We start from the raw sequence: 16,294 nt of genomic DNA, 5'->3' as shown, positions 1-16,294 counted from the left end.
TGCATTTGTGTCAAAAGTTTTTATATGTGTTTTGAAAAATGGCCTAAACAGTCTACATTTAGCTAATAATACAATAAGGGCCCAATGATGAGTAATGTTTTTCATTATTCTATTTTTTATCATTAATAATTCTCATGTGACAGCAGTTCTTATTACTAGATGCAACATAAAGCAAGCACAGCCCAAGCTTCAAACTACATAAAACATAAATGTGAACCATGGAAGAATTTGACCTCAGGGATCAAAATCCCTGCTTATTTCCCACATTCATATCCTTGGCTCAGAATCTTCACAGTTGCCAGTGCTTGGAGTGGGAGACTTTTTAGTGAAAGAAAAATTGACAGAAGTAAAATATTCCCTGAATTTGAGAGGAAGTAGAAAGCAAAGTGCTGAGAAGGAGAGCAGATCTAGGACAACATGGATATTTCATGGGCACTGAAGGTGGGCAGACACAGATCTGCATGGATATGAGGCAGGATCTTAGGTACCCCAAGGGACCCAGTGGCCCACATCGGCTGGTGATTTTTCCCATCCAGCACTCATTGCTCTTCTGGCTCAGCCTCTGTCTTCCTGGCAGTCTTGAAGGTCTCCTTGACACAGCTGGTGTGTCAGTTTCAACTGATGTCACCCTCACAGGCTAGGAGTCCTGCCTACACCTCTGAGATGAGATGCAGCCCAAGGTTAAGAGTAAAGTCTGGAGTGGTGTGTGTGTGTTGGAGATGTGTGTGTGTGGAGGAGTCATGGATGAGCTCCACTGAACAACAGCAGGGGCCTGGAAGCATTCTAAAGGCCTACCCTTCCTCTTAGGGGCTGTGCCTCTCAGAAGTCCCAGAAGTGACCATGGCAAGGACTCCAGTCCCAGGATACAGTTTAACAATGCAAGGGCTATAAACTTTAAGTATTTAGGGGAAATGCAAAAAGTAAATATGCTAAAGCTTATCTAGAATATCTGGAGTCCATGCTAAAAGCTTACCTAAGATGTGGAAGATATATATGCTAATTGAAGCCTATTGAGAACTGAAACAAAGGGACCATTTGGCCTTTCCTCTCTGTATAAAAGATGTTTGAAAATCTTGTTTGGGGCTCGGGATTCAAACAGAAGTTCCCGAGTCTGGCTGGCCATCAATAAACCATTTTTCCTTCTCAAAATCATTCCTGAGTCCTGGCCTCTCTATACTCAAATAATTGAACTTCTCTCAAATTCTACAACATTTTTGGTGACCCAGATGGTACAACAAAGGAAGGCCAGAGACAGTAGCATTTTGCTGCCCCTTCCAAATCCCCGAGGAAGCCAGGAAGACTCAGGTGAACCCCAAATCTGGGCACCCCTGGATTAAATGTAATCCAGAAAAGATGTGGGCTCCACCAGAATCTTCCCGACAAAAATTGAGGGTAATGGAAGACCTGAAGAGAAAGATTCTGGGAACGAAAAAGAACTCTGAACATGGAAGAAGGTAAGTCTCCCCAGGTGAGCAGAGTCTGGAAAGCCCTAGCGTTAGTTGCTAGGAAGGGGAGGCTGATCACCTCCAGAGAGAACCCCAGTAGCCCCAGAAAACTGGGGGGAAGTTGTTCTCTCTAGGCCTGGGAAAAGGAGAAAAACTGGGGAAAAAGCCCTGGTGTTTTGGATTTGTCTAACTGCATATTAGAATCTGGTACTGGAATCTGGTATATCCACTAAAGGAGTGGAGGCTTGATTTTAATAAAAAGGGTTGTTTATAGGTTCAAGTCCTAACGTCCTGGAAATTGGTCTAGATTTTTTAAAAAATCAAAACTTGGTTACAGGAAAATGGATCGGCTTTTCTAGTGGAGCTTGGTCTGGGTGTAAAGTTAAACAGTGGAAAAAGTCTAGCTGAAATCTTTTGATATGGTGCTAAATTGTGAATGAATTCACTTTGTACCAAATGTTAAGTGTTCTAAGGTTTGTGATGGCTGTGGGGGCAGCCATGCTGAAAATATATATATAGAACTTGTGGTTCAGATTAGTCACCTTTGTGCTTCTGTGTCAGCTCAATGCTAGTGTTGGAGTTGTGTGGTTATTTAAAGTAGAATTCTGTGGAGGTGGAACCCTCCCTTGCCATTGGCAATGGGGTGAAATGATTATGGGGCAAAACTGAGGATTCTGGATGTTTGCGGAGTCTAGATATTTGTGCATGCTCTGCTGTCTTGTCTCTGGCCTGCCCCTTTGCTGGGGCTTGGAGGCCATCTGTGTCCACACCACCCACCCAAGTTTGTTGGGAACATTCCAGTCAGGGTGGCTGGGTCCCTGGGAGAGTTGCCGATTTTGAGTAGGTTCTGTCTGCCCATTTTGGCCAAATGCTGGAAAGGGGGGAGTGGCTTGTCCATTTCCAGTGAGTCCACACCTTCTATTCACAAGCCACATTCCTATTTGATTGTTGTGCACCCCACTGCCTGGAAGGGGGGGAAGTGAAGGGGGTGAAAAGCAGAATCAGAATAAATGCAGTAAAGTTCCCTCCCTAGGGTGTCAAAGCCAAAATACATTTGCATTCTGCCCAGGTTCTTAGATGGTATTGTAGTAACTTTAAGTAAGAGAATGTGTTCTGTGAAGGTAAAATTTGTCTTAAAGGTATAAATAATTATAAAAGTTTTACAAAGCATTGTTTAAATTAAGGTATTTAAATGGCTCATTGCAGAAAGTCATTATTAAACAAAAACTGAATTGATAATAATAATAATAAAAAGTAATTTTATAACAAATTTATTTGGCAGCCAGCCTCCCCTGCCAACTTGCTTCCAAAGAAACTGTTTCTGGTATTACATGCTAAGTATTTAAAGTAAAGAAAAGTTCATTATTTTAACAAACTTGTTTAGTATTAATGGCAATTATATGTTGTAAGAAGTTTGCCTGGTAACTTAATATGTGGGATATATGGAGTGTGTTTTTATTGTTAAGGAAACAGAAGATGATTTTGTCCTAAGATAAAATGATTAATTATTGAAAAGAGTAGAGTGTGAGACAGAACCTGAATAAATACTAAAAGTGTAAGTTTGTGGAAAAAAAATTTTTATAATTAAAATTGAGTAAGATCAATATACAAAAAAAAATTTACAAAATACCTTCTTGTGCTTTAACCTCATCATTTTCTCAGTGTTTGAAGAAGAGTCTTACCTCTTTTAAAAGAACATTTATGTTCTAGAAATCAAATCCTGAAAAATAGATTTTTATTTCAAACTAACTGCAAGAGATTTATTCTTTTACTTTAAAAGAAAAATTAAAGTAATAGTTAAGTTCATTTTATATGTTATAAGTCAAATGAAAAGTAAAAGTGTTATAAAATTAATAGGTTTTTAAAAAAATTAATAAAAACTGTAACTAAGAGTTAAAATCATTTATAAATGCATTTATGTTATAAAACAGTAGAAAAGTAATAACTGAAATTATAGCTAGGTGAATTTAGCTTGAAATTATTAAGTGTAAACTCTAAACTTTACCTTTCCTTACTTTATAGTTACTTCAAGTCTAACCTCACCCCTTGCCTTTGCCTATGGTTATTTCATAATAGCTTCTGCCCCTATAGGCCAGAAAAGAGCTGAGACATCACTGTCTCCTCTCCTAGTATTAGTAACTCTTTCTCTCATGAATACAAGTGTAAACTAAATAAATTGCTGCCTGATAGAATCAGGTTAAATGACCACTGGAGTTTTATTATCTCCAAAATCAAAAAAGGGAATAAAGGGGGAGAAGTCTCCTGCCTTGACAGTCAGTGTTCCTAAGAGTAGCAATTCATGAGAGAAAGCAGTCTGTCTCCCTGAGGCTTCAAATAGCCTCAGTAAATATATATATAATTAATCTTGTTGCTTATCCAAAATTCTGCTAAATTCAAATTAAAATATAAAGTTCTGAAACAAAAAATAGTGCTAAAGCATTGAAAACATTTTAGTTACAATCCATTAAGAAAGAAAATTCTTGTGTAAAACTGCATAGTCATAGTATAAAATTGCACATAGTGCAAATTAAGAGTTTCAAGAGTCTTTGAAATGTTTTACAGTCACACTTGTTTTGTAAAAATTAGAAGTTTAAAGTAACTAAAGTTATGTTGTTGTGTCAAACTATTCATGTTTGCCTATTTGCTCAAATTGTTGAAGTTAAATATGCAGTTATAAGTAATATATATTTCAAGACTCCAAATTAAGCTAAACAGTATATAAAATAATGCAAATTATAATATCAATGAGTTTTGTTTCTGTGTCTAACTCTGTGTCTACCCATTTGCTCAGTGTATGTCTTCATACATCAGGATAATAATACCAAATTAACAAATGAAAATTCTTAAAAGAGCTCTATTCAAATTGTTAACTAAATATGCAGTTATATATGTAAATAAATATTCTTAAAGCCCAAATTAAACTAAGAAGGATGAAAAAGTCATAGAAATCTGATTATAGAAACAATTGAGAAAGGGCCTCCTCTTTGCAAGAGCTTTAAAGGCAAGACTAAGTGTAGCAGATTAAACCTATCTACTAAGCTAAGGAATTAAGAATCAGTTTGCCTGGTAATTTCCCAGTTTAAGCCTTTTGTCAGCCATAAAATGCAAAAAAACAAAGATTAAGTTAATTTTCACATAAGAAAAATGTTAATGTAACCTCCGCCGCCTGCTGCCTCAGTCTCCCACTCCCGGGTTAGACAGCAGTGGAAAAGACCAGTTTAGGCCAGTCCTATGGGCAGTAGAAAGATGCCCAAGAAGAAGCTAAGTCAGTGCCATTTCAGCACTAAATTCTATTCCTTATTTGACAAAGGGGAAAGCAAGTAAAAACTAAAATGGTTAGAATGTAATAGAGAAAGCAGTTAAATCAAACTTTTGCGTAAGAAAGTTAAATCTCAGGTAAACTGTAACTTCTAAAGTATCCAATCTATAGAAAAACAAAGGAAGAGCTTGCATGCTAAGCTTAGGGGTATAAATTGTGTCATTTTTCTTTGTTCAAGGCACCAGCCGTATCTGGCTCTGCGCCCCTTCTTGCAAGATTGAGAATAAATTATTTTCTTCTCCACAATCTGGTGAGCCTTATTTTCTTCCAGAAAATTTCTTTCCAACAAAATAAAGGTAATTAATAGCTCTATTAACAAAATTCAGTAAGTAAAAAAAAGTCCATAAAAACTATAGAGAGATCTTTCCTGAGTTATAATTTAAAAAATTAAGTAATTGCGTAATGTGTTTTAAAACCTAGTAGTCAGTATGCATGTGTTTTAAAACCTGGTAGTCAGTATGCTTTTAAATTAATAATTTTCATAACTTAAAAAAAAGAAGTTCTTAGCTTCCTGTAAGAGAAAAAAAAAACATTCCTTGCATAAACTATTATAGTTTCAATTTTATTTAACTTGAGTGTAATCTCCCATAGTTAATTTATAAACTAAATTAACATTATATGTACAAAATCTTTACAGTAATGAAAATTGTAAGTTCACATGGTGAAATTAGGCTAAAGAAAAAAGATTGTAGATATGCTCTCTTAAATAAAGAGTAAATTTCTTTCATTAGTAATTGTAATTTAGTGAGTCTATTTAATTTAGTAAGTTTATTTAAACATGAGGTGGCTAGTCAATGTAGTTATAGTCAATTATAAAGAGTTTGTAAAACATCTTCCAAACTGAAAATATTTAAATAGTTCTAGTTGTAGAAGTCATTGTTAACTAAAAAACTTAGATTAGTATTAGTAGCAGAAATAACTTCGTGATAATAAAACCCATCTGAAGGCCACTGCAAAATACACATTTAAGTAAATAGTAATAAAAAGTTGTCTTGATTCTATTGGAAATATTCTGTTTTCATTTTAACAATGAAAAATAATATTTTTCCTCTATTACTAAAGTAAAGTACCTACTGTTATCTTCATAATAAAATTGTGTAAGTAAACAGTCATTTGATATATGTGTTGCATTAAGTTGTTTAAAATATATATATATAAAATAAATAAACTTTAACATTGTCAAACTCTTGTGCATTCAAACCAGGCCTTGAATACATTACAAGTGGCCTCTCCATGTGAGTTATTAGCTAGGCTGGTCACTGACCCCTCAATTAAAATATGTGCTATATCAGTCTCTGGTTCTTCTCCTAAAGTCGATGGAAACTATATTGCAGTTTCAAGCTCCTGCAGCAGCCAATAATGACTCGGTACAGCCAAGTGTACAATAGATATCGCCTCCAGACTGGCACTGTTCCATGGTGCCAGAGAGCACTATGCACCAGGCTAGTAAAATACTAGAAAATCTTTCTAAAATGAAGGATGCTGCAACTTGCTCACTGCATTGAAAAACATGCTAAGTAGAGCCATGATACCAGGATACAGTAAGTAAAACTTAAACACAATTGGCATTATGGCCTGCTCTCATAGAAAGATAACATGTAAAGTATTACAAACCTGAAACTCAAAACTAATAATTGCAACTCTAAATCCTTATGCATTAAGTAATACATTAGTTAATATTAAGTGCTGTACTTTTATCCTGTACTAAATATATGCCTAATAATTGTAATGTTATCTTTTCTATTTTAGATCAAGTGCAGCAGTATATTAGACATGTTAAATTCCTGGTAAAATCATTTTCTAAACAGTTAATAAACATGTCTATAGAATAAGGTGGCAGTCTCAGCCAGTCTCAGTCAACTTACTATATTCCACTGTACTCTGCTGTGTAGCAAAAGTGAAGCTTGCTTGCTGATGTTGAGTCACCTATTGAACAAGTCAAAATTGCTAAAAATTGTACAATTAAAACCAAGGTGTAGGGAAACGGACTTTGGCCCAGTGGTTAGGGCGTCCGTCTACCACATGGGAGGTCTGCGGTTCAAGCCCCGGGCCTCCTTGACCCGTGTGGAGCTGGCCCATGCGCGGTGCTGATGCGCGCAAGGAGTGCAGTGCCACACAGGGGTGTCCCCCACGTAGGGGAGCCCCACACGCAATGAGTGCACCCATAAGGAGAGCCGCCCAGCGCGAAGGAGGGAGCAGCCTGCTGAGGAATGGTGCCGCCCACACTTCCCGTGCCGCTGATGACAACAGAAGCGGACAAAGAAACAAGCCGCAGCAAAAAGACACAGAAAACAGACAACCGGGGGAGGGGAGGGGAATTAAATAAATAAAAATAAATCTTTAAAAAAAAAAAATTAAAAAAAAAAACCAAGGTGTAAAAAAAAACCTTTATTCTGTAGTTCTAATCATTCCACAAGTAAAAACCAAGAGAATTTCCAACTTAGTGTTCTTCTAATCCTTAGTGAAGCCAGTTGCCCAAAGAGTACCAGTTGACCAGGAGCATCTGACAAAGCGAATGAGTGTCAATCATTAAACAGCTTAGAATGTGTCTTCAGACAAAGCTAAGTGTCTGTTGCAATTTCTCTCTAAAGATGGCTAACTTAAAAGAGAATATATATGCTGTTCCCACCAGCTTTTAAAGAGTGCCATCTTTATAGGCACCTAACCTTGTCTACCTCTGTAATCCAATGTGTCCTCTTTTAAAAACGAGTATTCCAAATTTTTAATTAAGTTTGTTTCTTACAAAGTAAACATCTTATTAACCATACGAAAACTTCATCCAACTTCGTACAGAATGACAGATCCATCTTCCTCCAGTTAAAATAAATTAAGAGTTTTACACCTTATTAGACAATGACTACAGCCCATGGCCAGCAGAAAGCAGTTACAGAAAAGAGATCCATCTCCCTTCAGCACCCCTTTTAAATTAAAAGTGTAAACTCTTCAAGGGTAAAATAAAATTAATAGATAGATCTGGAACCTGACTGGAAATCCATGTGAGCGCCAGTGGCCACAGGATGACTGCAAGAGGCTCCTGTCAAAGATTCTGCTGTCCAGAATGAAATCTTCTAAACTCTTAAAAACAGTCCTAGATGCTACACTAAAGATTAATAAATAATCAATCAAAACAACAAACAGCCATCCACCTCATAGCTCCAACAATAATTATGCCAAAGCTTAGCAAGTTAAACTTTGGCAAAAGAAAGAAATGCTGTGGGCTATGGGTGGCAGACTCTTTGTCTCTTCAGAGATAATCTAAAATATCTGTGACTTGTGAGTGTGAAATGATAAAAAGCTGCAGTCCTGCCCTTGGGGAGCAGGAAACAGTTTAACAATGCAAGGTCTATAAACTTTAAGTATTCAGGGGAAATGCAAACCAAATATGCTAAAGGCTTATCGAAAATGTCTGGAGTCCATGCTAAAAGCTTACCTAAGATGTAGAAAATGTATATGCTAATTGAAGCCTATTAAGAACTGAAACAAAGCGACCATTTGGCCTTTCCTCGCGGTATAAAAGACATTTAAAAATCTTGTTCAGGGCTCGGGATTCAAACTGAAAGCTCCGGCTGGCTGTCAATAAACCATTTTTCCTTCTCAAAATCATTCCTGAGTCCTGGCCTCTCTATACACAAATAATTGAGCCTCTCTCAAATTCTACAACACTATCTCCTGTAAGTTTTCATTTTCCCAGAACATGAAACATGAGCACAACCTGCCTTAACTTGTCAGCTTCTTTCCTCTCTGCCTTCAGCAGGAAACTTGACTCAGTTGTTTATTTTTGTGCAGAATTCTGTCCCCAGTTCCTGTGATTTTTTAAAATTCTCTTCCTCACTCAGTACCCCATTTTCCTTGCACATTTTATTTGAGACCCTCCTATCACACAACAATTCAATTTAACCCTCCCCACTATTTTCTCCATCAGGCGTTTCTGTCTCAGGTTTCTTCCTTACTAGGTTATCCTGCCTCTGGGAGTCAGATGGCGTTACTTCAGTAAGTGGGTCCCTCCAGAAAAGTCGATTCTGCATTTAGCATCCCAGTAACACTGATTAGATCGCAAGAGTGCACCACTTAACCACCGCCATTCTGCCCTGTTTTCACTCCCCGCCCTCCACGCAGAGGCCCTTTGTTTTCAATAGTCCTTAGAGGCTTGTTTTCCACCCTGGGTCTCTGTGGCTGGATTTGGGTCTATGTGCCTGGATATGCATGGGGTTCTAACTCACTGCTGTGAGTTCTTCTAAAATCGTTTTTCTTCAGTGAGAGGGACTCATGCTGCTGGCCGCTCTGGAGAACTCCCAGGCATTACAAGCGGCCCACTGAGAGGAAGGGAAGAGGACCGGCAGGCCCTGGATAGAATTTTCCCACCTGACATTTTCTCTTTCTTCAATTCAGTGTTTGTGGAGTCCTTCTCTAGCTTCTGCCATCCTGCAGAGCTCCGGAATCTCCCTTGTAGTCACGGAATGGCATCTCCGAAGTTTTTTTCAGGGGATACTTCCGTCGCTGTGTTGATGACGTCACCCTCTGTTAGGTTGGGGGAAGCTGAGGGAGGGAGCTGTTTCAGAAATCACACTGGGAGCTGAAATCAGTTTAAGCAAAGCCTATAATGAGAGAGAGCGAGGGCTTAGCCGTAGGGCTGAGTCAGAACAGACTGCAGCTGTAAGGGTAAGGCCACATTGGGAAAATAGGAATAGAACTACATTGGGAGGTGGGAATTGCAAGTGTCTTCAAATAGATAAATGACTTAAAATGGTCTATAAAGAGAGTGCCAATAAATAACAGGACAGCCTGTAAGGAGAGTGCCAATAAATAATATGGGACTGCTTACAAGAAGAAGCCTTTCAAAAGAAAAAAACATGTTATCTTCAGCTAACTGCAGTTTCCACTTCTGTGCCTGCTTGCTTGCTCGCTTATTAGTAAACGCCCCCCTCCTAAAGCTATAAAACCACCCCTTCCCTGAGACTCGGGGCTGCTCCCTCCTCTGCAGAGGAATGAGACAGTCGCCGCATGGCTAATAAAGCTCTCAGTTGGAACTATATTCAGAGTCTGAGTCTGGTCAATATCGCTGGTCTATAACATTCGGCGGCCCCAGTGAGATTGATCAATGAGATCTCCCACTCCAGCAGGGTTGATCTCCTCAGACTCAGGGAGACAGGTACACTCCGGGGACGGACTGGCGGTCTAGGGGAAGGCCTCCGAGGGACGTTCCTCCGCCCTGAACACCGCCCGGCCCTGGAACTTGTCTCCACCTAAATTCTATCTGGAGAGCGTCAGGAGTTTCTGGGCCCAGGATCAGCAAACGGGACATCCCTCAGTAAATCCGTTTTCTGAAAAACCTCTGCAGAGTCTGTGGAATGTGGGTAAGTGAATCTGCTGGACTCAGCAAATAGATCCCTTCCACCGGTCAAAGCGAGACATTGCTTTTCACTTCAGTTCAGGTCTGTTTTCTGGAAAGCCTCTGCAGAGTCTGTGGAATGTGGGTAAGGGGATCTGCTGAACGCAGCAAATAGATCCCACCCACTGGTCAGAGCGAGACGTCGCTTTTGACTTCGGTTCAGGTTATCTGGTTTGTCTTTTCGTCGGTCTTAAATGTTTGTCTTTTTGTATTACTGTTCTGTGTAATTTGTGAAAAATTATGAATCAATTGTAAACTGTATGTTTCTGCTAATGTGTTGTAATTGTTTTGTGTTTGCCTGTTCAATGTCAGTGTATATTTTGATACCTCTGGATGGTGTTTTAAATTAATAAATAAAAAATTTTTTAAAAAAGAGCTCTATTCAAATGGCCAAATATAAAATAAGTGCTTATATTAATACATAAGTTTGAATGTTAATGGGATTTCTACAACAACAAAAATTATAAGTCTTAACAAAATTACTATGTCTTTTCATTAAAAAATAGTTCTTATCTAAATTAAGATGAATATTTTTCTTCACAGGATAAAATAAAGGATGTAAAACTTAAATGAATATTAAAAAAGTTAAAAGTTTATGAAAATGCTGACTGAAATTTAATGAGTTTTTTCTGGAAAGATGTGTTTTGTCCTAAAATAAGATGGCTGATTTTCATGAACTCTTGGAACTCTGATGCATGTGGCAAGTTGTAAAAGGTACTGTAGTAACTTTAAGTAAGGGAATGTGTTCTGTGAAGATAAAATTTGTCTTAAAATTAAAAATAATTATAAAAAGTTTAACAAAGCATTGTTTAAATTAAGGTATTTGAATAGCTAAATTCCAAAAAGTCTTTATTAAAAAAACCTGAATTGATAGTACTACTAATAAAAGGTAATTCTATAACAGGGAAATTTGTTAGTGGCCAGCCTCCCCTGCCACCTTGTTTCTAAAAAAACTGTTTCTGGTATTACATGTATTTAAAGTGAAGAAAGGTTCATTGTTTTAACAAGCTTATTTAGTGTTAATGGCAATTATATGTTTTGAAGAGTTTGCCTGGTAACTTAGAATGTGGAATATATAGAATGTGTTTTTATTATTAAAGAAACAGGAAATGATTTTGTCCTAAAATAAAAATGATTGTTAGGAAAGAGTAAAGTGTGGGACAAAACCTGAATGAATACTGAAAGTGTAGAAAGTTTGTAAAAAAAAAAATTCTTATAATTAAAGTTGAGTACGGTTTAATAGGTCTGTCTATAAAGTTTTAAAAAATTTAGTATCAAGCAGTATACTGATGCAAAGTTAAAATTTTGTTCTTTCTCAAAGTCTCTCATCATTAGTCTCTTTTAGTAAAGATTTCCTGAATAATCAGTATACAAAAAAGTCTGTTTTATCAAATTAGCTTCTTGTGCTTTAATCTCATCATTTCCTCAGTGTTTAAAGAAGAAAGGGTCTTATCTCTTTTAAAAAAATAATGTTCAAACCTGCTTTCTAAAAATCAAATCCTGAAAAATAGCTTTTTATTTCAAAATAACTGAAGGAGATTTATTCTTTTACCTTAAAAGAAAAGTTAAAGTAATAGTTAAGTTCATTTAATATGTTATAAGTCAAATGAAAGGTGTTTAAAAGTGTTATAAAATTAACAAGTTTTAAAAAATTAATAAAAACTGTAACTAAGAGTTAAAATCATTTATAAATGCATTTATATTATAAAACAGTGAAAAGATAATAACTGAAATTATAGTTGGGTGAATTTAGCCTGAAACTATTATTTACGTGTAAATTCTAAACTAACCTTTCCTTTGTTTATAGTTACTTAAAGCCTAACCTCACCCTTGCCTTTGCCTAAGGTTAGTTCATAATAGCTTCTGCCCCTACAGTCCAGAGAAAAGCTGGGATCTCTTGTCCTAGTCTTAACCCTTTCTCTCATGAATTCAAGTGTAAACTAAATAAATTGCTGCCTGATAGAAGGTTAAACAACCACTGGAGTTTTATTATCTCCAAAATCAAAAAAGGGGGGTGGGGAAGAAGTCTCCTGCCTTAAAGGTCAGTGTTCCTAAGAGTAGCGATTCATGAGAGAAACCAATCTGTCTCCGTGAAGCTTCAAATAGCCCTGGTAAATATTCATAAAATTAGTCTTGTTGCTTACCCAAAATTCTGCTAGGTTCAAAGTAAAATATAAAGTTCTGAAACAAAAAAAAAAAATGGTGCTAAAGCAATGAAAACATTTTGGTTACAATCCATTAATTAAGAAGAAAAATTATTGCGTAAAACTGCATGGTCATAGTGTAAAACTGCACAGTCATAGTGCAAATTTTAAAAGTTTCAAGTCTTTAAATGTTTTGCAGTCACACTTTTTTGTAAAAAAAAGTTTTAAAGTAACTAAAGTTATGTTTTTGTAACAAACTATTCATGTCTGCCTATCTGCTCAGATTATTGGGGTTAAATAGGCAATTTTATGAGTAATAAATATTTCTAAAACCCAAATTAAGCTAAACAGTATATAAAATAATGCAAATTGTAAGTAACATCAAGAAATTGTGTTCCTGTATCTAACTCTATTTGTATCTGCCCATTTGCTTGGTGTATGTCTTTATACATCAGGATAATAGTATCAAGTTAACAAGTAAAAATTCTTAAAAGCTGTTCCAATTATTAAAAAATTAAATATGCAGTTATATATGTGAATAAATATTCTTCGAGCCCAAATTAAACTGAGCAAGATGAAAAAAGTCTTATAAAAATCTAATTATAAAAACTATTAAAAAGAGCCTCCTCTCTGCAAGAGTTTTTTTTTTCTACTCAATTTATTCATTTTTTTAAAAAGATATTACATTAAAAAAATATGAGGTCCCCATTCACCCCCACCACCCCCACCCCACCAATCCCCCCACAGTAACACTCTCCCCATCATCATGTCACATCCATTGCATCTGGTGAGTACATCTCTGGGCATCACTGTACCCCATGTCCCATGTTCCACACCATAGCCCACACTTTCCCACGTTCCATGCAGTGGGCGATGGGAGGATATACAACATCTGGCAATTGTCTCTGGGGCACCACCCAGGACAACTCGAAGTCCTGAGAATGCCTCCACATCTCTTCTCTTCCTCCCATTCCCCGCACCCAGCAGCCACCATGGCCACTTTTTCCACATCAATGCCACATTTTCTCAATTATTAACCACATTAGTTCATGAATAGAATATCATTAAGTCCACTCTGATCCTTACTGTATTCCTCCTTCCTGTGGACCTTGGCTTGGTTGTGTCCATTCCACATCTATGTCAAGAGGGGGCTTAGATTCCACATGGATACTGGATGCAATCCTCCTGCTTTCAGTTATAGGCACTCTTGGCTCCATGGTGTGGTGGTTGACATTCTTCAACTCCACATTAGCTGAGTGGAGTAAGTCCAATAAATCAGAGTGTAGGCACTGAAGTCTGTTGAGGCTCAGGGCCTGGCTATCATATTGTCAGTCCAGAGATTCAAATCCCCTAGATATATCTTAAGCCCCAGCACCAACTACATATCCAGGAAAGTAGCATGAAAGTCTTGTGAAAAGAGATCCCATCTGAGTCCAGCTCCATCATGCAGAAACACCAGCTCCAAAGAAGGGCCAACTGGCATGGCAGGAACTCCACCTGCCATGACCAGAGAACCTGTGGGTCTCTTTAGCCCTCAAAAGGACCAATACCTGGGGTTGTATCTACTTTATTTGTCTCTGAGACTCTGCTCAGGTGTGCATAAGGGCAATCCTTCTGACAACCTCCATACTCTTTTAGAGACTCATAGCCATATGAACTCCTCATTTGTCCTTTCCATTTCCCCTTACTTTATTTTTTTTTATTTTTTATTTTTTTTTTTTGCTTATAAAATTTTTATTCCACTGCACTCTCATTACAAGAACATAAGCAAATAACATGAAAAGTCAGAAGAGATTCAGGATGAGCATCTTGGTATTTGGTGACAAATTAATACCACATGGAAATTTTCAAATCATTTAAAAAATAATCATTTCATTTTAGTGACAGTTAATATTAGCTTTATCTCTGTTTAAACTTCCTATTGGTTTATACAATTCCATTTTCTCCAAAAGGAGGCTGTGTAGGATCTAGTCCTACTTTCTTCATTGATATGGCAATGTCAAACAAATAGTCATAACACTCACACATGGTTTTAGCCTTCTGCCACGTATCTCCCCATACATGGACTCCATGACGTCTGACCAGTACTGCACAGGAGTCTGGGTACTCAGTCATTGCACGAGCCATTCGTTCCTTGAGGTCTTTCTCCTCAGGTGTATTCTCAATAATAGGTACCACTAACATATCATCATATCTGTAACACCCTCCTGAAGTACATTTCCTTATTCCTTTTATCCTCTCTTGATGTGTAATTTTAATCTCCCGTCCTGGAAAGAGAAGGGTGGCCATGACAGCAGCTTTCGAGTGGGTGTGAATCACTGCACCTGCTCCTCTCATTGTGTAAGCATTCATGAAAAGAGGAGTACATTGGCTTTTTTTTAGATTCTTGTATGGTGGGGGTGCACTTACATCCTGTTCATTTATATCACAAATAAACATGTCTTCAGGCTGAAGTTGCTCCTTTTGCACTCCAGAAGGAGCAATGTAGATTTCATTGCCATGCTTCAAGCTAATTCCTCCTCCAGTTCCAGTGACCCAACCTAAATGGTAAAACTGTTTACAGAGCTCTGGGATCAGGTATCTTGGATGTTCCTTGTCCTTATATTTTACTCAAGCAGGATCCGGAATAGTATCTATAATCAAACACAACGAGATTTCACATGGGAGGTCCCAGATTTGGTTCCAGGTGCCTCCTGTGCCTGGGATCTCTGCGAGCAACAGTCGCCTTCTAGAGCGTGACAGCCAGACATGGCCCGGACCTCCCCCTTACTTTAGGTTAAACAACATTTTTAACTCCTGTTATTATATGCAGACAGGGATATTCTGCTGGTCCGCATTGAACCTTTAATTCAAGGTCATTTTCTAGTTAAGTCATCCGCTGGTACTTGGTAGTGATCCCTCGTTGCCAGGGATGCTCATCCCCGGGTGTCATGTCCCATGCTGTGGGGAAGACATTGCATTTACATGCTGAGTTTGGCTTTGAGACTGGCCACATTTGAGTAACACGGAGGCTGTCAGGAGGGAACTCTTAGGCACAGTGCTGCTCTAGGCCTTGTTCTTATTTCAGGTGTATAGGCTCACAAGCATAATCATTAGTATCAGGGGCACATTGTTGGACCCTCATTCCTTCCTGGTCCTTGCCGTTGAACCTGGGGGACTGCTGCTGCTCCCCTATGGACCACAACAGAGCCACTCCCCCCCCCGGCCAGGAAATCAGTACCCCCCCAGCTGTTGTTTTTAATTGTTTCCACTATGAGTATATCCAAACATTTCCATGCACCCTGGACACATGCCCTGTATAACTCCCTGTCAACCATATATTGCCTGTCAATCACATCCCATACCAGTATTCCTCCTCTGCCATTGTTGAACCACTGTGATCCAAAACTTCCTGAAAAGTGAAGTCCAATATAATACCAGGTTCCCTTATTAGTAAAATGGAATATACCAATGAGTTTAAAGGTTAGATATAGAATACGTATTGATTTGGAAAAATTCTACATCCTATCTTTTTCTTTTCTTTTTTCCTAATTATTGAGCTTCTCTTCACAAGAGCTTTAGATCCCAGTAATTCATATATACAATATACAGTACTCCCACACATCCACCATAAAACCTTTTCCCTTCCACAGCGATAATCTTTTAACTTATTCATATCGTATTTATTGAAACTGATGTACAGACTCTGAGACAATAGCTTTCAAACAAGGTGACATCTGTGCTTACATTGTGGTCCATACTTTAGGATATACAGTTTTCTAAATTTTTTAGTTATCCTATGTTTTACATTATGGTTTACATTATTAGTCTGTCATCCCCTATATATTTTTGGTGTACTATTACATGTTTTATATCCATCCTTGTGTACTCTCGCCAAACTCCTCTCTTGCCCCCACATTTACCTTGGTTCCATTCATTCAACATCCATTTTCCCCTCCCCTGGTGACCCACAGTGACAGCCAATCTCCATTTCCCGAGGAGCCAAATCCAGAGATAC

General features: G+C 37.8%; 1 protein-coding gene and 1 long non-coding RNA gene across 2 annotated transcripts; both read right to left on the bottom strand.

Annotated features, from left to right (window-relative positions):
* Positions 1–7,137: 7,137 nt before the first annotated feature.
* On the bottom strand, positions 7,138–9,245 carry LOC131277068 (uncharacterized). Its single transcript, XR_009184259.2, has 2 exons — positions 9,127–9,245; positions 7,138–7,267 (listed from the first exon to the last, which is right to left on the bottom strand). It is a non-coding gene; the product is annotated as an uncharacterized lncRNA (long non-coding RNA).
* A 4,768-nt stretch (positions 9,246–14,013) lies between these two features.
* On the bottom strand, positions 14,014–15,047 carry LOC101447331 (methylthioribulose-1-phosphate dehydratase-like). Its single transcript, XM_071212895.1, has 2 exons — positions 14,988–15,047; positions 14,014–14,895 (listed from the first exon to the last, which is right to left on the bottom strand). Exons 1-2 carry the CDS (start codon positions 15,045–15,047, stop codon positions 14,224–14,226), a joined length of 732 nt encoding a protein of 243 aa, XP_071068996.1. The 3' UTR covers positions 14,014–14,223.
* Positions 15,048–16,294: the final 1,247 nt, after the last annotated feature.

The sequence above is a fragment of the Dasypus novemcinctus genome, chromosome 31 (assembly GCF_030445035.2).
Source record: "Dasypus novemcinctus isolate mDasNov1 chromosome 31, mDasNov1.1.hap2, whole genome shotgun sequence".
Classification (NCBI taxonomy): domain Eukaryota; kingdom Metazoa; phylum Chordata; class Mammalia; order Cingulata; family Dasypodidae; genus Dasypus; species Dasypus novemcinctus.
The sequence above is the reverse complement of the archived record's forward strand: the minus strand, read 5'-3'. Positions and strand labels throughout refer to the sequence as shown.